Below are 26,463 nucleotides of genomic sequence, written 5' to 3'. Positions count from 1 at the left end.
GTAACCTTTTCTTTGACAGAAGGAAAAATTAATGACTGGTACTTAATTGTCTTGAAAAAGTATAAAAAAATACTATCTTCTTCATGAATAAAATATACATTATCCAGTATAAGTTTCTGTGAGTTTCTTTTTTAATGTTGCTGGGAAAAAGAACTGGAATAATTATTGAAAACAATGAGAGCAAAGAAACAATCTGAACACTACCTGATATTAAAGTGGTAGAAGTTGAATAATAGATGGTGAGCATTTTGAACAGGAGCTTAGAGAATCAAATCATAATTTATATAAGAATTAATAAGCAATAAAATGCATTATAAAGCATAAGAGGAGTGTGGATTGTTCACTGTGTAATGTTGGTGCTTTTAGTTCAGAGTCTGGAGGAAAAAAAGATAAATTTTGACCCACATCACTCACCTAAATCTCATCTGGGTAGCTTTTTTTTTTTTTTACTTAATTACTTTTAAAAGATACAATTTTGGGCCTCCCTGGTGGTGCAACAGGTTGAGTGCAGCGCTGTGAAGCTGTCTGCAGCCTTTGCAGCACTTGGTTCGATTCCCGGCTGGCCAGGGAGATACCTACATGGCGTGGCAGACCTCACCTGTCTCGCCCACTATTCCCCTCAGCATTGTTTTCAGTTAGTCTACCTGTTCTGCTCCCCACTCTGCTTCTGGTGAATCCTCTGTCCCTCCTGTGCCTCTGGCTTGTATCCCAGCTCTTGTATAAACAAATAAAATCTATAACACAAAAAAATTAAAAAGATAACAATTTTTAAAATCCAGATAAAAGTTAAGTACCGTCCAGCTTATAAACCATAAAAAATAAACACACAAAAGCCAATAATAAGCTGGGATTTAGTCAATATTATAAAAAAGTTAATGCTTCTAATGTATTATGAGGTCATATACATGAAAATTTTAAAAACTAAGGTTCTTCTAGAAAGGAAAAGGGCAAGAAATATTAGTCTCCTCCAGCATAAACAGGCAACCCAGAGAGGTTGCAAAAAGAAGGAATGTTCACAACAGCATTTTTATAATAAAATCAGTGCAAATATAAAAAAATGCTTCATAATAAAGGACTGCCTGAACACTTTGCATAATAAGTAGAACAGAGCTATTATTGAGCTCACAATTGAGGTCTACTCATGAAATACGTAATATGTAATAACTGACAGCCGACATAGGTTGAGCTCAGAATTGAGATCCACGTGAACACCACTGTTAAAACTGTAACAGAATTCACGTTACTTGAGCTCACCGAGTTCTATATGAACACCATCAGTATTAACCATTGCAGAGCTGACTGTACTTCAGCTCGCAATTAAGTTCTACAAGAGCACCATGAGTAATAACAGAGTTGATGTTCATGAAGGTCACCGAGTTCTACATGAGCACCATGCATTGTAATAATAATAAAGCGCTGAAGGTACTTGAGCTCACAACTGAGTTCTCCATAGCACCATCGGTAATAACTATAACACAGTTGACATTCATTGAGATCCCTGAGTTCTACATGAGCATGATGAGTTATAACTATAAGAGAGTTCACATTAATTGAGATCACCAAGTTGTATCTAGCACCATGAGTAATAACTGTAACAGAAGTAATGCTAAATGAGATGCAATGGAGTTCTACATGAACCCTGCCCTGGGACTAGGTGGGGGCTTCCCTGGCCAAATGGGTGGCCCTACAAGGCGTCCCAGGGGCAGTTTCCCCACCCTGGGACTGGATTAAAACCGAATGCTATGTGTAGAAGGTTGCAGGGAGCTGTCAGGTGGGGTCTGATTTCCCTCCATTTGTTCAGTTTGGGAATTGGAAAAGCTGCTCTCTCCTTCCCAGAACCAGTGTTGACTGATTGAGTTCTGTTTTCACGGAACTAGTGCCAAAACTGCTCATAAATAACACTTCCTAGTCATAATACTCTTTTAAAAATAATGTATTCTTCATTGTAGAAACTGATGGGAGGGCCTCCTTGGTGGCGCAAGAGGGTTAAGTCACAACACTATGAAGTCATAGGCAGCTACTGCAGCACTAGATGGATCCCAGGCCAGGGAGCTACCCACATGGCACAACAGACCTCTCAGACTGTCTCCCCCGCTGCTCGTCTCAGCAGTGCGTATCAGTCAGTCTGCCTGTTCTCCTCACTCTGTCTCTGGTGAATCTTCTCACCCGCTATGCCTCTGTCTTGCATCCCAGGTCTTCTATGCATAAATAAATGAAATAAATCTTTAAAAAAAAGAAACTGATGGGAGATACTCGTACAACAATAAAATAATAGGGATTAGTGAAAAAGAGTAAAAGGAACTTGTGAAATTTCAGTCCTTTTTAATTTTACATGAAATTGACACATTTTCCTGGGAAAATTCAAATTTTCTTTCTTTTTTTTTTTTTTTTAAAGATTTATTTATTTATTTATTTATGCAAGCACTGGGTACAGTCAGAAGCACGGGAGGGTGAGAGAATTCACCAGAGCCAGAGCAGGGACAGAGCAGGCAGAAGGACCGAAGCACACTGCTGAGGGGAGCAGTGGGTGGCAGGAGAGGTCTGCGCGCCAAGTGGGACCCTCCTCCAGTGGCCGGGGAGCAGCCGGGGATCGAACCGGTGCTGCAGAGGCCGCGGGCAGCTTCGCAACCCAGAACTCAACCGCTGCACTACCAGGGGAGGCCCAAAATTCAAATTTTCTCCTGTAAATTCAGAGAAGCAAGTCTTCTTTACATGCAGTGGACCTTACTGCCTGAGAAGGATTGGGCAGTGCTGCTGGGGAGGAACTGTGGCACCACCATCATTCAAGATAGTCAATGAGTGACATTGGCAACACAGACCTTGGTGACTAAGAAGGTGATTTGCAACAGTGCTTCATCCCCTACTTGATTAAGTCTTTACACCAGCTCCTTCCCCACAGTGACATTTATGCTCCACAGCCACTGAAAGGGGGAAAGAAGAATAGTGCTATATTTTTATTTCAAATGATTACTGAAAGGACAAGAATCCATCATTTTTTGATCTAGACAAGACCTTCAAGCCATGTGCAAACCCGCCTCCACATGCTTGTGTATATATTCTTGTCAGGAAACTGGTAACTTAGTGTGGAGGTTAATCGCAAGGAATGTTCAATGCTCCTAAGAGAAAGAGATGACTGTATCTAGCAAAATTGCCACCAGATTAAATAATATTCCCGCCTAATGGGGCCTCAAGAAACCCAATCACATTTACGAAAAGTCTTGCTTTCTAGCTTTTCCCTAATCAGCAAAACTGTCCTTCACATATAACACCGATCAAGGTTGTATGCATGTGGATTACTGTAAAAGCACTCTCGGTTGGTGTAGCCACTGTGAACCGAATCTCCTTGTATAAATATGTACAAATATATTTGTAGCTACTAGGACAATGACTAATCCTTTTTATTTATGGAAGCACTGATGGTCTTCGGTCACAGATAAATAGTCACTTTTTTATTTTAACAGGTGATGCATGGACCTCTTCTGCTCCGACCCCAAAAGCTGTTTTCTTCCTAAACGAGAAGATATTCCCTCTACGGAGAGGAAAGAGCGCCCCCTAGTGAAACAATGCCTTCAACCAGTTTTCATCTGTTTTTCTTGCAAAGAATTTCGTTGGCAGAATGACAGGCTTTGAGAGGTCGAGGCTCAGGATCTAAGACATATGAGCTTTGCAAGGGCCAATATAATTATTTGAGAGCTAAGAAAAATCTATCGGCTCCAATTCGTTTTAATTTCCAAATTGAAGTTGATATTTGATTAAATGTCTACAAAATGTGATGTATGAGCTAGTCACAAGCAATTCAACTATTACATAAAAATTATATTTAACGTGGGTAGTGGGTTTATTTTAATATAGTCTATGGTAAGGGACAAGGCCTATTAAAAGAAGAGTTAAAAGCCTATTTCCATAGAATTGACAACTGATAGGCTACACCTAAGTCTTGAGATACATTCTGCTTGGTAACTGTTTACATATATGCCTATTCAACTCATTTAAACTTTACAATAGTAAATCAGGAAAGAATGAATTTAAATTTTTGGATAGGTGGTTTTTCTTCTGTTTTTGTTTTTTTGCCAAAGTTTAAAATATTACAGATTTTGAAGAAAAAACGTTTTTAAATTACCATCAATAATTACAAATTGAGGGGCCTCCCTGGTGGCACAAGGGGTTATTAGAAATGGCATATTTAAACCTTTAGTGGGCAATAATGCAAATATGTACCTCCAGAACCAGATACACTGAATACTTGATCTGGAACAAGGTACTTAACCTTTCTGTGCTTCAGTATCCCCAACTATAAAATGGAGGTAAGAGTACTTCCTTCACAGGTCTGTTGTTTAAGTGAGTGCTTCTTTGAATAGTGTTGGGTACATAGCAAGAGTTCAACAACTGCTAGCAATTAACAATTACTCAAATGATATTAATTTTTTTTAAAGATTTATTTATTTATTTGTACAAGCACTGGGTACAGTCAGAAGCATGGGAGGGTGAGAGAATTCACCAGAGCCAGAGTGGAGAGCAGAACAGGCAGACTGACGAAGTACACTGCTGAGGGGAGCAGCGGGCGGCAGGAGAGGTCTGCCCTCTATGTGGGACCCTCCTCCGGTGGCCGGGGAGCAGCCGGGGATCGAACCGGCGCTGCAGAGACTGCAGGAAGCTTCGCAATCCAGCGATCAACTGCTGCGCCACCGGGGAGGCCCCGATATTAATTTTTGACTCTCAAAAGTAGAACACTTTGGGATTTGGGACAAGTTAACCCTCCACCAAACAACTTAAAACATCCACAAAAATGGTCACTCATCTTATATTCTGAAACTTTTTTTGGGAAATAAGTTCAAATTTTAAAAAGTTACAAAAATAAAAGTAGCACAAGGAATATTCATGTACTCTTTACCTAAATTTATTTGCTTTTGTTAACACTTCATTCATTTCCTTTATCATTTGCACTGCAAATCAGTGTCCCTACTTAATATCCATAATTTATGATATACTCATTTTCTACTTTTGAGTAACAAATTACCACTAGTGGCTTAGAATAATACCTGTTTATAAGATCACAGTTCTATAAGTTGGAAATCTAGACATAATGTGACTGAATTCTCTGCAAGGGCTTACAAGGTTGCAATCAAGGTATTGACCAGGCTGTGTTCCTTTCTGGATGCTTCTGGGAAGAATTCCAACTTTAGTCCTGTTGCTGACTAAATAAATTTTCTTGGAACTATAGGAGTGAGGGCTCACTGTCACACATGAGTTGTTCTCAGCCTCCACGTTACCCACCTTCCTTGCAAAAAGGCTCCATCTATCTCTAAAGCTAGCCATGAAGAATCTCCCCCATAGCACATCCTTCTCAGGCTTTGAATCTTCTTCTAAAGAAAAAGTCCAGTTCCTTTTAAGAGCTCACCTGATGAGGTCAGGCTCACCCAGCCTGACCACTTTTTAAGTCCACTGACTCGGGACCTTAATTTGGCCCACAAATTCCTTCACAGCAGCAGCTGTCTTTGAATAACTGGGTGAGAATGTGTCTACGTCACAGGTTGGAAATTTGGGGGCACCTGAGAATCCCACCTGGCACATATAAGATACTTTGTAAGTCTATGCATTTTTCTGCTAGGGCTGCCATAGCAAAATATCACAAAGTGGGTGACTTATAGAACAGAAATGTATCTCCTTACAGTTCTGAAGCTGCAAATCCAAGATCAAGCGTCAGCAGATTTGGATTCATGAGGCCTGTCACCTTGGCTTGCAGATGGCCACCTTCTCAGTGCATCTCAAATTGCCTTTTTATCTGTGTACTCACGTACTTGGTGTTTCTCTTCTTATAAAGACAATAGTCTTATTAGGACATTGACACCACTTCTTGCAGGCTGTCACTTTACAGAAACCATTAGCTGAGGACCTCCCTGGTGGCGCAAGGGGTTAAGATGCAACCTATGAAGCTGACCGCAGCCACTGCAGCATGTTTGATACCCGACCAGGGAGCTACCTACATGGTGCAGCAGACATCTCCTGACTTGCCCATTGCTTCCCTCAGCAGTGTGTTTCAGTCAATCTGCCTATTCTGTTCCCCACTCTGTCACTGGTGAATCCTCTCACCTCCCACACCTCTGGCCTGTACCCCCGTTCTTGTATGCATAAATAAATGTTTAAAAAAAATTTAAATAATGAAAAAGAAACCACTAGCTGAGGTATCATTATAAACCATTATTATAACTCCACCTTTATCAAAATCTTTCCTGTATCATTGGTTAGGTTTCTATTGTGAGCTCTATTCTTAGAGCAATTTGTCTCTATGTTCCCCATGCTGCATTCTGAGGACAGTTGCATGCACCAATCAAGTTTTATCGCTCACCTGTGAGCTTGCTATGAAACAGGAAGAGGAGTAATCAAGTTCCCGCTCTCAGTGGATACAGTCTATTAGGAAAGATACATATTGTGTGTCTCTCAATGCACACCTTTACCCAATGTACTTCAGACTGACTCCTCTGTGACTGGAGAAAAACCACCTGGGATTTGAAGCTGGGACATAATCCTAATATAAAAGTACTACACCTGACTAGGTAAGGCACCTCAAATTCTACTCGTTCTGCTTAAGAGAAGGAAAAAAATCCTTTATTTCTTCATTGCCCAACGCGTTCTCTTTTTACGCTTCTAAACTGAAATTTTATTTTGTGGAGAGAAAGCAGGCATTTGCAGATGCTGAAGGAAATCCACAGAGTTGCAAGAGCAGGTTGCTTCTCAGGTGCCCCAGAGCGCGGTGATTGCACCCTAGCAAGGAGCCCTTCTCGCCAGCCTCGTTGCACCCTCTCCTGTCTTCCCCTCACGCTCAGTCCTACTCTTCCTAGTGGCCTGTGGGTTTGCTGTTAATTTTTGCGTGCCCCACCTTGGCTCATCACCTCATCCGCAAGGTCTGTGGGAGCAGGCGTGCGCCAAGGCTGAGGCTCCCGCACCGCCCCCCACCCGTGTCCGGCCTGGGCCCCGCCCCGCCGCGTGTGGCCAGCCTGATAACTGGCTTCAGTGCTCGGCGCGCCCACTCAGGCTTCACAGCAGCTCTACGCAACGCAAGCGCGGACCGCCTTACCCGCTCCCACACCCCCAATAGACGACCGACTGTCTCCATGAAGGAGGAGGAGAGGTACCTGGAGCTGTACCTGGATCAGTGCACCACCCAGGTGAGTCTGGAAGTCGCAGCCGCAGGCACAGAGCGTCAGGGCCTGCGTCCCAGGGCGCTACCCGTGGCTGAGCGCTAGGACCTGTTCGCTAGGGACTCTGTTTTCGTTATCTCTTGCACAGCTCTGAGTTAAAAGAGATGGGTCTGATCAGCCCCGCCTTTCACTTGAGACACAGAAGCTTCGAGAAATGCAATAACTGGCCGAAGGTTGCCAACCAGAACGCATGACTGGTCTGTGGGAATCCAGAGGCTTTACTCAGTCGCCAGATTAGATAGCCCCGTCCCAGTTCTGAAGACACACTGAAAAGTTGGCTTTTGTGTTTCCTGTAGAGACTTCTGGTGTCACAGCCCCTCTGCTTTGCTGTGCAGGGGTGGTTTGCACTGTCACGGGGTTGCAGCCTTAGATGCCAATGACAGGCCTCAAGACCTGCTAAACCAAGACTCTCTGGTGGCTACAGGTGCAGCTGGAGATCACGGATGGGTGGGAGGCGGGGACTAAAATGTGAATTGGAGACACCTGTGGCTACTTTAGATTTGTAATTCTTTTTTTAAAAAAGATTTATGCATACAAGAGCTGGGGTGTAGGCCAGAGGTGGGGTGGGGTGTGTGTGTGTATAAGAGAGAGAGAGAGAGAGAGAGAGAGAGAGAGGGAGAGAAGGAGAGAATTCACCAGAGACAGAGTGGGGAGCAGAACAGGCAGATTGACTGAAATACACTGCTGGGGGGAGCGTAGCAGTGGGAGAGACAGGAGAGGTCTGCTGTGCCATGTGGGTTAGCTCCCTGGCTGGGGATCGAACTCATGTCGCATGGCTGCCTATAGCTTCATAGTGCTGAGATTTAACCCCTTGTGCCACCAGGGAGGCCCCTCAATTTGTAATTCCTTTTTTTGTAAGATTATGCATACAAGAACTGGGGTACAGGCCAGAGGTGTGGGGGATGAGAGGATTCACCAAAGACAGAGTGGGGAACAGAACAGACAGATAGACTGAAGTACACTGCTGAGGGGATCAGCGGGTAAGTCAGGAGGGGTCTACCGCACCATGTGGATAGCTCCCTGGCCAGGGATCAAACTCGTGCTGCAGAGGCTGCAGACAGCTTCACAGCACTGCACTCAACCCCTTGCGCCACTAGAGAGGCCCCCTCGATTTGTAATTCTTAAAGGTTTTTTTTTGGTAAGTTTTAGAGTCAAGTATTACAGAAAACAAAGGAATATTTAAAAATAAAAACAAGTGAACAACCTTGAGAGGATGATTTTAAAATAGACAATAGTGCCAAGGTACAAGTGGTGACTCCCATATATGGTTTGAGTAGCAAAGACAGCCCAGCAGGAAAGTTCCTGGGAAACAGGAGTTGACCGCTGGCCCAAGACAGTGTGGCAGCATGTTTCTTCCTAGAAGGCCAATGATGCAGTGAGTCCACTGTAAGCACTTCCTGCCAGCTGTGTCCTGGCTGGTGAACACAGAAGGGGGCTGTCAGGGCTGCTTTGTCATCAGACAGTTCCTTCAATAGCTTGTTACCATTGCCTTTAATTCCTTAATTCTCGCCAGAGCTTTGTCCTCTGCTAAATGCCATGATGAGAAGAGGGAGTTATCATTGCAGGTATTAGACTGGTGAGATCCCTTCCAGGTAGGACAGGAGGGGGCAAGGAAACAATTGAGGGGAACCAGCTCTCAGTGTCCAACCTCACTTCTCTTAGGGTCAGTCTGTGGGATGAGGGTAGATGGAGCTGAGTGCTAATTACATAAGTCAAAATGAAAGAAAAAGGTCCAAAATCTTACCTTAGGAGAATAACTACGTTCTTTAAGTATTTTCTTTGACTAGTTAGTGGCGCCTGCCCTCTGCTGGACGTTGGCAGTAGAACAAGTCGATAGGATGGAGCCAGACATGTTACCTGAGCTCAAGTAACTGCCAGAGACAGAATGCATTAGCAGGGATTTGTGACTATTCATTTAGAAGTAAGGTCTTCTAAGGGATAAGGCTATACTGCAAGCAGTGTCAAGACCTCGAATCTAAGCCTGCAACTTGGGCAAAGCAGGTGGTAAGATATGTGCCAAAGTAATTGATTTTTTCTGTAACAAAATCTATGAATTTTACATTACGTGCTTTCCTCAATTTCATACCTCATTCCCTGGGCTGATGGTAATGGGAGTCGAGCAACCTTCCCAGGACTGGAAATACAGTACATTGATTTAAACTATTCTTGCCATTTAAATTTCAATAATTTTTTTCTCTTTCATAAATTCATATAACTAGAATTTTTTTTATCGCTCATTTGACTAGAAGGAACAGCAGGAATAATGGGCCTTTAGTGAAGTCTTGATTAGCACTCAAGACTAAATCTTAAGCTTTACGTATTCTTTAAAATAGGAATGAAAAATTCTCAAATTTTTAAATCAACTGAAGCTTATAATCAACTTAGGGCACACAGAAAATCTATTCTCTTCAAAGCATACACAATTTAAAGCCTGGTTGCACAATTGCTTCTATTATAAAATTGGGCTAGAGTAGCAACTTACTATGGAGCTGACTAAAGTAGGAAAAACATTTTATGAAAAATGCTCTTTCTGCACTTTAAGCTATACCTTCACTATACCTTCTTGTTTCTATATAAAAACAGCATATTACTATGCTGTAACCCCATGTTAGAACTCCCATGATGCTTTGTGGAAAGAAGCAGAATTTGCACCTAAACTATCTTGAATTGCCTCTCCCACTTAATTAGGGTAAGTTGCATCACCTACCCGCCATGGCACCTTCCTTTTGGTGTGACATGCTTTTCTATTTGTTGTGTTTTCTGTCGGTTTTGGGAACAACCTAGGATGACCTCAACCCACTGGGATCACCCCTGCTCAGCCCTTACGATGTGTACATACCTAGCCCATTCAATCCAGAGACTGTATTTACTTCACATCTCGAAGTTCAGCAAACACCAGGCGATTTCTCATCTGTGGATCTTAGCTTCCTACCAGATGAACTTACCCAAGAAAATAAAGGCCAGTCTGTCACTAGAAGTGAGAATGAAATTGAAGAAAATTGTAAATCTCGAAGTCAGCCAACTGGGGAGCCGTTACTCGGCCAACAGGATGTTGGTTTGGGCTTAAACAGCAACAGTCTGTCAAATTCCCTTGCACATCTGCACCGGGGTCATGCCGACTCAGTGCAGTTCTCTCCTGAGAAACCAAACGCTTTGCCTCTGACGTCCATAACTCCCATGACACCCGTGACCCCTGTTTCAGAATGTTCCGGAATTGTGCCTCAATTACAGTAAGTTGAGGTTTTCTGTTTTGTTTTCTTTTTAAATGGCTAATTCTTATGGGTATACATTCTCTATCATTGTGTGTGATAACAAATTTCAGGGTACTATTGATAGTATAGGGAAGAGAATTTCAGATTTCATCATTTTTGTTTGTTTTATCAGTTCTTTCTTTTTTTTTTTAAATAGAGGCATGTTTATTTATTTATTTGTTTGTTTGTTTTTGTTTATACAAGCACTGGGTACAGTCAGAAGTGTGGGAGGGTGAGAGAATTCACCAGAGCCAGAGCGGGGAACAGAGCAGGCAGAAGGACCGAAGTACACTGCTGAGGGTAGCAGCGGGCGGCAGGGGAGGTCTGCGCGCCAAGTGGGACCCTCCTCAGGTGGCCTGGGAGCAGCCGGGGATCGAACCGGCGCCGCAGAGGCGGCGGGCAGCTTCGCAACCCAGCGCTCAACCGCTGCGCCACCGGGGAGGCCCTGTTTTATCAGTTCTTAATAAATTATGACTTGAGTCAGTTTGGTTATTTGTAAAATGAAGCACTAATTCTTGATCTCTACAGATGGGGTTAAGAGTTAGTATACACATTTTTTTTTGAAGATTTATTTATGCACACAGGAGCTGGGATGTAAGCAAGAGGTGCAGGGTAGGGTGAGAGGACTCACCAGAGACGGAGTGGAGAGCAGAACAGGCTGAGAGGAGCAGGGGGCCAGACAGGAGAGGTCTGCTGTGTCATGTGGATCAGCTCCCTGGCCAGGGATTGAACTCATGCTTCAGTGGCTGTGGATAGCTTCACAGTGCTCAAACTTAACCCCTTGTACCACCAGGGAGACCCAGTATACACATTTTTGAGTATTGTATTGTTTATACTAAAACACTCTAATTGCTGAAAATTGTGGTTGGGGTTGGATACACACAAAGAATATAAAGATGGAAAATTAAAATCACTTTGCAAATTGATTGGGAATTGTGCTTTCTATTTTAGACATAGTTTTGAAAAAGATTTAAAACTTAATTTTAGTCAGCGAGTCACAAAATTTTAGAAAGTTATTTTAATACTTCACTTTGGGATTTTTACAAGGGACCGTTTGTTATGTGTTTCATGTTTAGAATAAATCTCTCCCTGGGAATTTGCTAATACACAATCTACAAAATGAGGAAGGTAATAAATTTTAATTCTTTTTACTTTTTATAGCTGATATAATTTTCTAAGTTGACTTATTTCTTCAGGAATATAGTTTCTACTGTAAACCTGGCCTGTAAATTGGATCTGAAGAAAATAGCATTGCATGCCAAAAATGCAGAATATAACCCAAAGGTGAGATTTCTCAGTATTTCTCTCAACAGTTAGCTTCTATTTAGATTTACCTTGCTTCATGTGATTGTGATATTGACATATTTTTGTTTATAAAAAGAAAAAAACTGCAAAAAGCTTTTGGCAACTCAAAAAGTTTATTATGTCATTCTGTTTTGAAGTTATAAAAAAAAAAACCCACCTCATTCTCTGTGCTGAATAAAACAGTGGTTAAGTAGTTCCTAAAAGTTAAGGTCTTTCCCTTGTCATTCAAAAAGATTATTTTCAGCCTCATTTTATGGGGTTGCTTTTTTAAAAGGCCATGTTGTTGGAAATAATTTTTTCGAAATGTTTCACCTGACTGACACTGGTGTGTTTTTCTACTTAGTTTCTCTTGTTTGAGAAAGCTAAATTGTTTCAAGTATAAAGTTCAAGCTTCTACTTACCAATGTAAGATTCAAGGACTTTCTCTCTCAAGTCTAACAAACTCTTTCCTCTCTGTGTTCTGCCAAGATCAGGCATTCCATTTTCTATGTCCTATTTATACGTAAAGTGGATTTGTTAACTTGACCAACCTTAAATGAGTTGGTAGCTCTTTACTTAGAGCAAAAATGAGTGTGATCTTATCCTCACTGGGAAAAGTCACTGTATTGCCTGGTGGAGGATTTATGGAGTGAAATGGAAAAGGCCATACTAGTAGGATTCCAGAGGACTTTGCCATCATCAACTCATTCCAGATTAAGCATTTGTTTTCTGTAGCGGCAGTGTTGTTGCTGACACCTGGATGTCACTGTTTCCTAAAGTTAACCCAAATGCAATGTAACTTTTCTTTTTATATTTCATGTACCTGGCTATAATAAGGACAGAAACATGGTAATGAGCTAAGATCTTGTAGCTGCAGCAATGCAGCAATGATTGACTACCCTGTTGAGCAATCAGCATTTCAAATATTTTTTTAAAGATTTATTTATTTATGCATACAAGAGCTGGGGTGCAGGCAGATCTACTGAAATACACTGCTGAAGGAAGCAGTGGGTGAGTCAGGAGAGGTCTGCTGTGCCATGTGAGTAACCTCCCTGGCCAGGGATTGAATTCGTGCTGCCGTGGATGTGGATAGCTTCATATTGCTGCATCTTAACCGCTTGAGCCACCAGGGAGGCCCCCATTTCAAATGTATTTTATTCTCTACCATTCTTAACTCTCCCCTCATTTTATTTCAGTGTAGATGATCTGTGTAAACTTGGACCAACAGCCCAAGAAATTTTGGCTTGTGACTTAAGCCATCTTAAGAATTTAACAAAATGAATCAGCTAAGAGTGCTACCATTTTAGTAAACACCTGAAAAACATTAATAGAATGTGATCAACTTGGTATAGTGCTGATTCAGGGTTCTCTGACTCTGTTAAACCTTCAGATATGAAATTGCCATTCCAGCTTTGGTCCTGTGGAGTAGCTCCAACCCACAGAACTTGTGGGCTGGCAATCATGTTTTAGCTTTTTTGTTGTTATTCATAATCTGTTATTTCTAAGTACATTTTAGAATCATGGTCATTTTTGTTGGTGAGTGTTAATGAGTAGGAATACACCCAGATATCTTTTAGTTTTCACATCCAATTTCAGTTTATTTGAGAGAGCGTTCTGTCTGACACTGCCTTTCCATTGGAGTAAGGTTAACTCTGGCATGGGCTAATTCTCCGTTTGGCTTCTGTGTACAGAGGTTTGCTGCTGTCATAATGAGGATCCGAGAGCCCAGGACAACTGCCCTCATATTTAGCTCTGGGAAAATGGTCTGCACAGGAGCAAAAAGGTATGAAGACCACCCCCTGCTCCCAGCAGACAAATCATTCAGTGTATAAAACAAAGAAGGAGGCCATTAATGTAAAAAACACACTAGAACAAATACTCTAAAGTCAAGCTAAATTCATGAAATGTCAAATTTTGTGTGGAAAACATTTAGCCTCATAATACTAACTTTATTCCACTTAACAGTTCCTCCTGTTAAACTGCAGGGACTTAACTGGGCTGTTAGAACTTGTTTTTTAAGGTGTATTTATTAAAAAGCCTATTGTAGTGAGAAAGTATGTTCTAAGCCCAGGGAAGTAGATACTGTGTATTTTCTTCTTTGTAGATAAATGGATCAGTTATTTAAAGGAGGGAAATTAGACATTTCTTAACCATTAGCTTAGGACGCAGAAACCTTATCTTTCCTGGACCATGCAGGGGAAGACCTGTACTGATGTAATCCTGTCTCCATAAAACTAGTGGAGAGTGACTCTTCCCTGTGAGCATTAAAATATGAATAGTAAATTGTGCTCCTGAAAGGTTGTAACAGTTTCTGCTCCTTCTAGAGGTATGTTGGACTCAAGATCTCAGACCTACAGGTCATAGTATACATTAAAAGATAAACGTGGTACAAATGGTGAAAACAGAAATGTGTGAAGACCTCCCAAGTAGTGTAGAGGACATAGTGATTAAGACCTGTGTAAACACATTTGCCCCTCTCCAGTGAAGAACAGTCTCGACTCGCAGCGAGAAAGTACGCCAGGGTGGTGCAGAAACTTGGCTTCCCTGCCAGATTCCTTGATTTTAAAATCCAGAACATGGTTGCGAGCTGTGATGTGAGATTTTCAATCAGGCTGGAAGGTTTGGTGCTAACCCATCAGCAGTTCTGTAGGTATGATTTTATATAATCTTACTTAACTTTGAATTTACCAAGATATTAAAGTTGCATTATAGGCAGCTTTTATAATATATCTTTCAGAGAAAAAAAATTTTTTTTTGAGAAAGTAGAGGGAGAGGGCTAAGATGCTGTACCAAAGTCCTAATACTGGTTACCACAGGTGTCTAATCTTTGAAATAGAGGTTCTCAAATTAAATTGCAGAGTAATCACCAGGACAGCTTATTAAAACACACTCCTGCTTGGGCTGCCTCACCAGAGATTGCACTTGAATTTGCAGTTCCAGCAAGCTCACATGTGATGACAGTGCCAACCAGAGCCCCCCTGGTTTGTAGGTTTCTGCCATGGGCATACTTAACATGGGGTGATGGCTGGAAGAGAAGTTGTGAGATGGATCGGGCAAGTTGAAAGGGGCTGACAGCTGGTGAGGGGAGAAAGGAGTGTTGAGAGGAGTGATGAAGGATGGCACTGTCCCTGCAGGCAGTCCCAGCTAATTATGGTCCTGGTCAGTGTGAGGATTTTCTTGGGGTGTGTGTAGTTGCAACTCCCACCGTAATTTCTCCCTTAGCGTATTCATTGTCCTTGGGGAAGCTCTCTAACCTGCCTGACCTATTCAAATGTAGCTTCCTGTCTCAACAGTGAATGCTGCTCCTCTTCCTGCTTTGGAGTCTCTCTGGTCCAGCTCAGGTCCTCAGAGCAGTGGTGGAGGCTGACTGGTCATAGCAGATCCCTCCACCATGGACACGCATTCGGACCAAGGCATTTGAACTGGCTGAGGACCACAGATGTGCTCAAGTTCCTCGATCTGGCTTGAACTTAAAATTCTTTCACTCCAACACTTCTCTGCCCCTTTGCCATTGAGCAATCACTCTGTTTAATAGGCAGACAGGGATCATGATGAGGTGCTTTCTCTAACATTACCAGCTTTGGTTTATGGCATGATCTGAACAGAAGTTTAAAATTGCTTTGTTTTTCCCTACCTTTAAAAATAGACTTCACCTTTATGATATTCTTCAGGCAAAGTTTATTTTTCCCTTGATTTTTTTCTTTTTTTTTTTCCTTTATTTTTAAAAATATATGCGTATTGAGTGCCTAGGGTGTACCTATTGATGTGAAGCTCCCCCATACAAGACATAGTGCCTCTTCACGCATGTCTTCAGTCTTGGGAAGAGCTGTAGATTCGTAGTTAAACCTTCATTATTAAGGATGTCTCCACACGTGAGCCAGATTCCCAAGTCCTGGATTCTAGCCTGTCTTTTTCTGAACATATTAAAGATCTTTTCCTGAATTCTAAAGTACATGCCTATTAGACTTGGCTTTCCCTTTTCTGACCATTTAGGGATCTAAAATGATGTGTGCAATTCCACCCAAGTTTCCTTTCTTTTACCAACATTGTCTTCTTTGTAGACCAAATTTAAGCCTCAAGAAGGAGGCTGCTACGCCTGCCTTCTGAAAGAGAAAATTGCCAGCAGGGGAATCAGAATTCATCAGATGCACTGATTTTAGCCACTGAGAGAGGGCCACTCACTATTCTAGCTCCCTTCAGAGCCAATTTTCTAATCGAATCCATCATTTTTTTTTCTTTTTAATTTGGCCAGGCAGCTTGCTTTAAATCCCCACACCTATCTCATTCTAGGCTCATAATTGCCTCCCCTAAATGTTCTCTATCTGACTTCCATCCTTAGGTGATGGATGACAACTCTAGTGTGTGTTCTTGACATTGGGGCATTAAAACACCTCTTTCCTAACCAGTTTGTATCTTTAAAATGAGATCTGTTTTTAATTGCTTGTAGCCCTGTGGGGGAACAATGGCACACATCAGTTATAATTATCAGGTCAAGTCTGTCTTATGTTAAAGCCTCAAGTTTATTGAAATGCCCAGGTTCAACAGATTTATACATTAGCATCTGATCATACAAATATCTCCTTTGTTACCAGGCACCTTCTTCATCAATCTTTATATGTTGTAATTGCTTTCAGTTTTCCTTGGGTATTTCTCTCCCTTTCAATATTTAAATCAAAGATATCCTGATAGAATTTCTTACATGAATAAAATTTGGCTACTATGTAGCAGATGCTACCATGATGGTGACTGTCAATACAGCCATGATCCCTTGCCCTTAGGAGCTCACCGTTGAAAAGCCCAAAATAATAGTGAACTATGGCAGCTGTGCAAGTGAACACTCCTTGAAGTACTACAAATGATCAAACATAATTGTTAATATAGCTGGGATATGTGGAGGTCAAAAAAGGCTTCATTTAAGCTGAGACTGGAACAATGGAGTTGCAAATTAAACACTGACTTAAAACTAAGAGATTAGCAGGTGAATCTTATTCTTTATTCTGAAAAATATTTGTCATCCCTAACCAAAATTTTTTTCTGCCTCAATCTTCTTCCATAACCTTCAGAAGTGTCACCTCAACGCTGTGGTTCTCTTTTGAGGAACTGCATGAGGCTTCACATCTGCTGTGTGGGTCTATTCTTGCAGAACCAAGTGGAGTTTTCCTGATGACCTGGAGTCACCTTTTTTTGTGCAAAGATTGATTTGTGTTAGTACAGTGTTCCTTTCCCACGTTAATTTTTTCTCTATAGCTCTTCTCAGTTAGCCATTGCTTTTAGGATAGTTTTATTTCATAAGCTTCCTCTTAACTCCTGACTTTTTGTGGACACAAGTTTTCTAGGATTCTCTCCTATTCTCTCAACTGGGAAGAAGTAGCACTTAGCCCTTTGACCTTTATTCCATAGAGAAGCCAACTTACATTTAGTAGTGAATACAAGTGAGCTACTACATATACGAACAAATTCTGAATTTAAAAAAAAAAATTATTTTTTTTAATACAGCATCTGTGAAGAGACGAAACAGTGGCCTAGAAAAATTTTAGGTTCTATCTGCTAAAAATGTTTAACTTCAGCAATTAATAAATGCACATGAAATGTGTTTGTTATCGGGGAATTTGGAAAAGCTAGAAAACTTGTTATGCACGTTTATTGATAGACTTTATGGAAAAATGGAGAATGTTTAGCATCAAGATCTAATGAAATCTGATGCTCTAAATTACCTTAATTGCTAACATTTTACAATGATTTACAATTAAAAATCGTGACTGAAAACATTCTGTTCTTAACTGGACAAGAAATTGCTCAAGACACTCAAAATGTTTTTGGTAAAATAGCTTTAATATGCAGCTTTAATACATTAAGTCTCAAATATTATAGGGAAGCAGTTGAACAGTGCTGTTTTAACTTTTTACCTTTATATCTTAACAGTTATGAACCTGAACTGTTTCCTGGTCTTATCTATAGAATGGTAAAACCAAGAATTGTGTTGCTTATCTTTGTATCTGGAAAAGTTGTGTTGACAGGTATGTTCTAATATTATTTTCTTATTTTCATAAAATTCAGTAGCTGGGCAACTTCTTTGCTTTTTTACTAGCTTTGTAAACCATTTTACAGTAATCCTTACTATTACAGAACACCTGGAAAGTGATCTGAAAAAATGAAAAGTAGAAAAGAATATAATATCACCCATCGATCTCAATACCCAAACAATATAACTTGTTCATGTTTTTGTCATTTTGATATGTAGATGAATATACATAGCCTGTCTTTTGATTAATCTTTATAACCCATGCAGCTTAACTTATTAAAAGCCTGTCATGAATGCTTTTAATGGTTGCACAGTGTTCTAATACAGGGGTCAGGAAATCTTTTTCTGTCAAGTGCTAAATATTTTAGGTTTCCTGGGTCTTTGTTGAAACACCATGTGGTATGAAAATAGCTGTAGACATTTCATGAAAGATGGAGCTCTGAAATAGGGATTTCATATAATCATATCATTTACATGTGTCGCATATACTTTTATTTCCCTCCAACCATTTAAAAATATAAAAGCCATTCTTAGCTCACAGTTATATAAAAACAGGTAGCAGGTTAGATTTGGCCAGCAGGCCTGTTTCCTGCCCCTGTTCCCACATGTGATTGCAACAAAGTTATTCTCCCATTGTCAGATATTTAAATACTGTTCTTTGTTTCTTTGTTGGAAAACAAAGAACATATGCAAACAAATTTGACACAAATTACTAGTGCAGAGAAATGAAACTTTTGCTTAAGGATATGGCTGTATTTAAGGTTCTTAGTAGAAATCGCCAAATTATTTTTTTTATTGTGGTAACATTGGCTTATAACACTGTTATTTTCAGGAAAGAAGGTTTATAACTCAACAAATGTATGATTGCGCACTATACCCACCACCAAAAGTCTACCTATACTCCATTGCATCCAGTCACCACCCTCCCACACCTGCTTCCCCCACACCCTAACTTCTTCACTTCCAGTAACCTCCATTCTCTTGTCAGATTCTAAGGGTTTGTTTTTGTTTTGTTCATTTGCTTTGTTTCTTTCAATTTTACATATGAGAGAAATCGTACAGTCTTTGTCTTTCTCTTTATGAGTTATTTCACTTAGCAAACCCCCCTCAAGGTCAATCCATGTTGTAGCAAATGGCAAGATTTCATCTTATTTTCTGTAATAATTGAGTAGTATTCTATTGTGTACATGCACCACATCTTCTTTATTCACTCATCTGTCAGTGGGCAGGTAGGTTGTTTCCAAATCTTTTCTAATTGTGAATAGTGCTGCAGTGAATACAGGGGTGCATTTCTTTTCCAATAAGCATTTTTATATTCTTTGAGTAGATATCTAGAAGTAGAATTTCTGGTTCATATTGTATTCAAATTTTTGAGGAATTTTCATAGTGTTTCCATAGTGTCTGCACCAGTTTACATTCTTAACAACAGTGTATAAGAGTTTGTTTTTTTTCCACATCCTCACCTACACTTGTTGTATCTTGTCTTTTTGAGATAGGCCATTCTCACAGGTGTGCGATGATATCTCATTGTGGTTTTAATTTGCATTTTCCTAATAACTGATAATGAACACATTTTCATGTGACTATTCTCATCGGTATGTCCTCTTTGAAGAAATGTCTGTTCAGATCCTCTGGCAATTTTTTTATTGTTTTTCTGTTGTTGAATTGTATGAATTCTTTATATATTTTGAATATTAATTCCTGTCAGAGGTGCCAGTTGAAAATATCTTCTCCAGTCGGTAAGTTGCCGTTTTGTGTTTATGATAGTTTCTTTCACTGTACTGATTCCTCAGTAGAAAAGAATTCTCAGTAAAACTTTAATTCTCAGTAAAGTTTTGTAGGTTGCTTTTCTCTAAGAATCACTGTATTTTCAAAGTCTGGACTCCTAGAGACTCACATGCTCTTGTCCTACCATAGCAAGACCAAATATTCCACAGAGCCATTTTCAAAAGAAGGTCTGAACAAGGGTAAATAACTTTTGCCTAAAAAGTGTTAGAGTTTTGAAATTACAAATGCATTTTGAATTTGACCGTAGAAAATGATGGCTCCTAGCTCTTCCCTAGGTAGGTATTGTAAAACAATGCACATAATATAATTAAGTGGCAATTTGAACCCACTGTCTTACTCCCCTTGTGGTGCTACAGTTGTAGCCACTATGTCCAATTCTACATCTGAATGTTCTAATCAAAGTTAAGTGCACTGAAGACAAAGAGGCCCTGCTATCCAGATTTGTCATGATCCCTGACAGCAAAAAGCAGTGGGAATTGGGCCAACCTCAACATCTTTTTCCCAGTTCTCTGTTTCTTTTCTGTGACTTGTGTCATGTCTGTGACCCTTGTTTTTCCTTTTTGAAAGATTTATTTATTTATGCATATAAGAACTAGGGTATAGGCCAGAGGCGCAGGGGGTAAGAGGATTCACCAGAGACAGAGTGGGGAACAGAACAGGCAGACTGACAGAAATACACTGCTGAGGGGAGAAGCGGGCCAGACAGGAGAGGCCTGCTGAGCCATGTGGGTTGCTCCCTGGCCAGCCAGGATCAAACTTGTGCTGCAGAGACTGCAGATAGCTTCATGGTGCTGTGCTTAATTCCTTGTGCCACCAGAGAGGCCCCTCTTGTTTTTCCTTATACCACAATAAAATTTGTCCAGCAAGGACCAGCTGGAATAATATACAATGACCAACAACTATGTCAGCTTTTACTTAAAAGAGCAGAAATGATAGTTAACATCTGCTAGGCACTATGCTAACCACTTTTACATGTTAATTCTGAGGTTGTACTTAGTATCTGTTTCCTTCCTTGTAAAATGATGACAACGGAGAGGTTAAGTAACCTTAACAGTGGCAAACAGCTGTACACACAGTAGCCAGGTAGGAACTTAAGCAGCCTGGCTGGGGAGCTTGCCATCCTCTGTACTAACTTAGCCCCCGGCTCTTCAGATGTCTTTGGAAAAACCTGTGTGATCTTTTGTGCATGTGCTAATCCTCCTAGTGATCCAAAGCAATGATAAAAGCAGTTGACCCTTAAATAACATGGGTTTGAACTGCACAGGTCCACATATAAGCGGATTGTTTTTGGTCTGGGGGTTCTGAATTCATAAATTCTATCATGGATCCAACTGACTGGTTGAACCCATAGATGTGGGCCCCGTGCATATGGAAGATGTCTATAAGGGACTTGCGCGTCTTTAGACTTGGGTATGGGAATGGGGCAAGAGGTCCTGAATTCAATCCCCCACTGATACCAAGGGGCAATGATAGTTAAGTTTGGGGAGAGTCAAATGTTACACTTGGATTTCTGTATACCCTCAGCCCCCGAGTTGTTCAGCAGTCATTTGGTACTCTAAGCAGCGAGAGAGTGGTGTGAAGGAAGGACCGTGTAGTCAGTTGTCCAGTGTGAATCCATGCTTTGCATTTGTTGTATGAACTTGGGACTTCTGAGTTCTCCACATAGGTAAAATGCTGGTGAACATAGAAACCACCCATTAAATGTTGTGTAGTCACAATTGTATGGTAAACATGGCATCAATGTTAGCTATTAATTATCTTGGTGATTGCCCACCTCCTTGCTTTTTCCTTGTCACTGAAAAGGACTGAAAATTTTCTGTGATTATCTTACCCAGATGATAGGAATATGAAGTTTAAAGAGGCTTCAGTAAAATGCTTCACATTTACTTTTTTTCCTCCAGCATAAGGGACTAAAAAGCTGGCTCTCTGTTGCTAAGAGTCACTCAATCAGAAATTAGTTGTGCTTGCAAATGAGTAGGTCAGAAGGCAGCATAAAAACGGCAAGATTACTGCTGAGTGAGCCAGAGAGGTAACAGACACCCCTGTCAGTCATTATTGGTAAACCTCCGCTGAGAGCAAGTTAGTATATACTGTCAAACGCATAGCTTGAGGGTTTAACACTTTTTTAAATTTTCAAAACTTCACTTGTGTGCACACACACATGGTATCATTTGGGAAAATAAGACTGCAGATATGACTTGTCATAAGAATAATAGAACTGCAAATCCAAGTAGTACTGGAAATTTATATTTGTGTGGTTGAGGAGTAGGATTAATTTACAGATCTTACTGATGGGTGATGTTTAATAAACTGGGCACCTATCAGGTGTACCTACTGTTTAAGGTGCTGAAGATACAAAAGCAAATATATCACACCCCCCGGCTGGCAGCAATCCAGCCCTGGTGAAGAGGCAGACATAAACACAACACATGATAATGGCTCTTAGAACCAGACAGTAAGCCTGTGTCCCTGGGCCAGTCAACCCAACACCCCTAATCCTGAAGAACTTTGTGTGAGGACTATGAAAATGGCTTAGATCTTGTAAAAGTTATGCTTGACAAAGGACTTGTTCCAAACATTGCTCATGTAACTCTTCTAGCAAACCCATGAGTAAGCTCTTGTACTTATTTTACAGGTAAGGAAGCTGAAACTCAGAGTCTAAACAATTTGCCTGTGTTTTCAAACCTAGTTAGTGGTAGGGCTGGAATTTGAGACCATGCTGTTTGATCTCAAAGCCATTCCCACCTCCAGTACACCAGTCAGTTTCTATCCCCAGCACTAAAATTAGTAATGGTGATGGTCATTATAATCTGAATGAAAGCACTGCAAATTTTGTTTGAAAGGTGACATTTACCTAGTTAGAGTCTGGTGCTACAAATTGAGATTTTTGATGATTGTTGTTAGCAGGCCTATGGGGCCAATTTAGTTCCCTTGAAGTTTTGATGTTAATATTTCAGTGAGGAGATATGGCAAATTGACCAATCCTTTCACTTCAGCACCCATTTACAAATCCTGACAATGTTTATTTGATGGCTTTTGTTGTAAAGGAAGGATGCCCCATAGCAGCTGTTCATGACTCCGTGATGACTTCAGCTTCTTGGGCCTCAGTTTTTTCTCATGTGAAATGAATGAATTATACCAGGGAATTTCCCCAGAGCCTTTTTGTGTCTAACATTGTGTTTCTATAATATAAAATGATTACTCTCACTGTTCATCCCCTCTTGGGTGATGGGTATTTTCTGAGGCCCAGAGGATATCACACTGCTGAACAGTTGACCCTCGGTATCCACAGGGGATTGATTTGCAGGACTCCCTCAGATACCAAATCCTCACACACTCAAGTCCCTTATGTAAAATGGTGTATTTGTATGTAACTTAAGCACAGCCTCCTGTACACTTTAAATCATTTTGAATACACAATGTCAATGCTATTCCAGTAGTTGCTGTACTATATTGCTTAGGGACTACTGACAAGGAAAGTGTCTGTTTAGTGTAGATGCAGCTGTCCTCGGTTGGCTATATTTGAGGATGCAGAAGGTAGGCTATATTTTCTGGGCTTTTAGGTATGCTTTATATATTTTTTTTAAGATTTATTTGTGCATACAAGAACTGGGGTACAGGCCAGAGGTGTGTGTGGAGGGGGTGAGAGGATTCACCAGAGACAGAGTGGGGAACAGAACAGGCAAGACTCACTGAAATACACTCACTGCTGAGGGGAGCAGAGGGCGAATCAGGAGAGGTCTGCTGCGCCATGTGGGTAGCTCCCTGGCTGGGGATCAAACTCGTGCTGCAGCGACTACAGTCAGCTTCATAAGTTGCGTCTTAACTCCTTGCACCACCAGGGAGGCCCCTGCTTTATTTTTTAAGGGTCATAGAAAAATGCTACTAAAAAATGCTGAACCTAAACACTCTGTTTTTCAAATGTCAAGAGTCTTGTCTGGGGGTGTGCGTGTGAATGTGCATGTGTGTATGCATGTATGCATGTTTACTATACCTATTATGCTCCACTATTTTCCTATCAAGGAAGCTGTTCCATTCAAATGTATCCAGAAGCTGAAGAGTCTATCAAACCAGAGACAAGAGGCAGACTTTTTTCCCCAAATAATGTTGTCATCATTCTCTTTAGATACTAAAATTTTCTTCCTGTGATTAAAATCTGAGACCAAAGGTGTTTTTTTTTCCCTACCAAAAGGGAGAGTTTTTCTTACCCTTGCCAGTAATTTATCCTTCTCCCCATCCCTCATCTTCGAGAGTGGAGATTCAGAGATAGTAAACTGTTTGGCAGTGAATAATTAACTTTTTGCTCTTGCTTCTCAACAAAATTTGAGCTTATTACATTCTTTTTTTAAAAATGTTCAATTTATTGAGGTGAAATTTGCATAACAAACTTAAGCATTTAAAAGAGAATGATTCAGTAACATTCAGAACATTTACAATGCTGTATGACCAACACCTCTATCTAGTCCCAAAATAATTTCTGTAACTCCAAAATAAAATCATTAAGCAGTTTCTTTCGAGTTGTTCTGGAAACCACCGATCTGCATTCTGTCTCTGGATTTACCTCTTCTGAATATTTCATATAAATGGTATCACACAGTATGTGCCCTTTTGTGTCTGGCTTCTTTCACTTAATGTTTTTGAGTTTCATCCTCACTGTAGTCTGTATCACTACTTAATGCCTTTTTATAGCCTAATAAGAATCCATTGCGTTGATATACTACCCTTTGTTTATCCATTTATCTCCTGATTGACATTTTTATTGTTTCCACTTTCGGGCCCTTGTGGATAGTGCTCCAATGAGCTTACATGTCTACACATATAATTTGAGTACCTGTTTTCAGTTGGGGCTGGGGGAGCATATACCTAGGAGGTACTAGATTATTTGGTAATTCTTATTTTAATTTTTTTGAGGAACCACAAACTCTTGTCTTTGGTGACTAGTAGAACCATTTTACATTCTCACCAGCATTGTATGAGGGTCCCAATTTCTCTATATCCTTGTTAATGTTTGCTCTTTTTCATTTTTATAAATTTAGCTCATCTTGGATTCTAAATCCTTATTTCTCCCTATTTCTTAAATCTGGCACTCTTTTTGGTAATATCCTCTCAGTCCAGTAATTAAATCGGATATTCCCATCTCAGTTCCACTGTTGTTCACATGGAACCCTTTTCTACTTCAGCCTTCAAAATTCTCATTTGAGCCGGGCGTGGTGGCGCGCGCCTGTAGTCCCAGCTACTCGGGAGGCAGAGGCAGGAGGATCGCTTGAGTCCAGGAGTTCTGGGCTGCAGTGCGCTATGCCGATCGGGTGTCCGCACTAAGTTCGGCATCAATATGGTGACCGCCCGGGAGCGGGGGACCACCAGGTTGCCTAAGGAGGGGTGAATCGGCCCAGGTCGGAAACGGAGCAGGTCAAAACTCCCGTGCTGATCAGTAGTGGGATCGCGCCTGTGAATAGCCACTGCACTCCAGCCTGGGCAACATAGCGAGACCCTGACTCGCCTAAAAACAAACAAACAAACAAAAAAAAACAAAATTCTCATTTGAATATATGTTACTACCCTCTAGGGCCATACCAATCTGGATGTTGCCAATCTTGTCTGAATATTTGCTGCTACCACCAAGATCTCCACCATTGAGAGGTTATACCTGCTCTTACGGAAACTTCCTCTAACTTTATAGCTCTCAAGAACAGTCTTTTATCAAATTAAACTATGATTCATTTCTCTTCATACTAACAGTTTTTATGTTCCTTTCATTAATCTCCTTGCTTTGACCATAACAACATACATAAGTTTCCTGATTAGCTGACAACTCCATATAACCATAAATCATACCAGTCCATAATCCTTAGTACAGTGTACCTGCATAGCTTTGAAAATGGAAGTAGTGGTGGTGATGAGAGATGAATAGAGAGCAAATGGCTGATAAAATTTCTTGAGGGTGGGAGCCATGTCTAACTCGTGTTTTTATCCCTTTAACTCCTAGAGCAGTTGTGCGATAATTAAAGGTCCTTGAAACTTAAGACTGTAAGGATGACAGTGGTGCAATTTTACCCTCTATAATCCCCATTCATACACTGAAATTTAAAACTTTAGAATAGCTCCAGTTTGCCCCACTGTTACTCCACATTTGGGAATCAAAATGTTAACTAGAAATGAGTAAATCAAAGGAAATTCCTTTTGCTAGTAGCTAAGTGCCCATAGGTGCTGCTGAAGGTCACTGAAGAGCACTCCTATTTCCTACTGTGCCCTGTGAGGCTAGAGGTGAGCTGTTACACCCACACAAAGGAAGTACTAGAAAACTGCTCTAGGGTTTATGTGTGGGAATGTGACTGTAATCACCAAATTCTTTTGCCTTTTTCCAGAACACCATGCTTCAGTTGCATCTAAAGAGATGTCATCACATTAAAAGTAATTGGGGGTTAATGATGAAATAGTAGTCTTAAGAAAATTTTGTGATCATTTTATATTGAAGATTATATAAACTTGGATTTCTTTATAGGTGCCAAAGAACGTTCTGGGATTTATGAAGCATTCGAAAACATCTATCCTATTCTAAGAGGTTTTAAAAAAGCCTAAGTCTATCAACAGCTCATGGAATATTGTTTTGAGTATGTGTGTATAAAACTAGCACAGAAACAGCTGGGTTTTTCTATCTCTGTAGATGTTCCCTGCACATTTTTTTTTTACTTTGCTTATTAAGGGCTGATTATTTAAGTAGCCAGTCCTAAGAAATGAAATTGCTTTTCAAAATAACCTTGTTACTGTTAAAACTGAACTAGTAATTTTATTTCAGAATTTGAGAAATTTAAAGTCTTGCTAGAATGATATTGTAGCATTAAAATTTAATGCTCTGCTGATGTTAAAGATAAAGTACATTAATGTGTTCTCTGAAAATATATAGCAATATATAGAAATT

At 40.5% G+C, this 26,463-nt stretch overlaps 1 protein-coding gene across 1 annotated transcript; it reads left to right on the top strand.

Annotated features, from left to right (window-relative positions):
• Positions 1–1,362: 1,362 nt before the first annotated feature.
• TBPL2 (TATA-box binding protein like 2) lies at positions 1,363–26,257 on the top strand (the record flags this gene model as incomplete). Its single annotated transcript, XM_084240277.1, has 8 exons — positions 1,363–1,461; positions 6,840–7,166; positions 9,984–10,429; positions 11,647–11,734; positions 13,426–13,517; positions 14,217–14,384; positions 17,657–17,751; positions 26,047–26,257. 8 exons carry the CDS (start codon positions 1,363–1,365, stop codon positions 26,121–26,123), a joined length of 1,392 nt encoding a protein of 463 aa, XP_084096403.1. The 3' UTR covers positions 26,124–26,257.
• Positions 26,258–26,463: the final 206 nt, after the last annotated feature.

The sequence above is a fragment of the Talpa europaea genome (assembly GCF_964194135.1).
Source record: "Talpa europaea genome assembly, chromosome: 8".
Classification (NCBI taxonomy): domain Eukaryota; kingdom Metazoa; phylum Chordata; class Mammalia; order Eulipotyphla; family Talpidae; genus Talpa; species Talpa europaea.
Note: the sequence above shows the minus strand (reverse complement) of the source record. Positions and strands in the feature narration are given on the sequence as shown.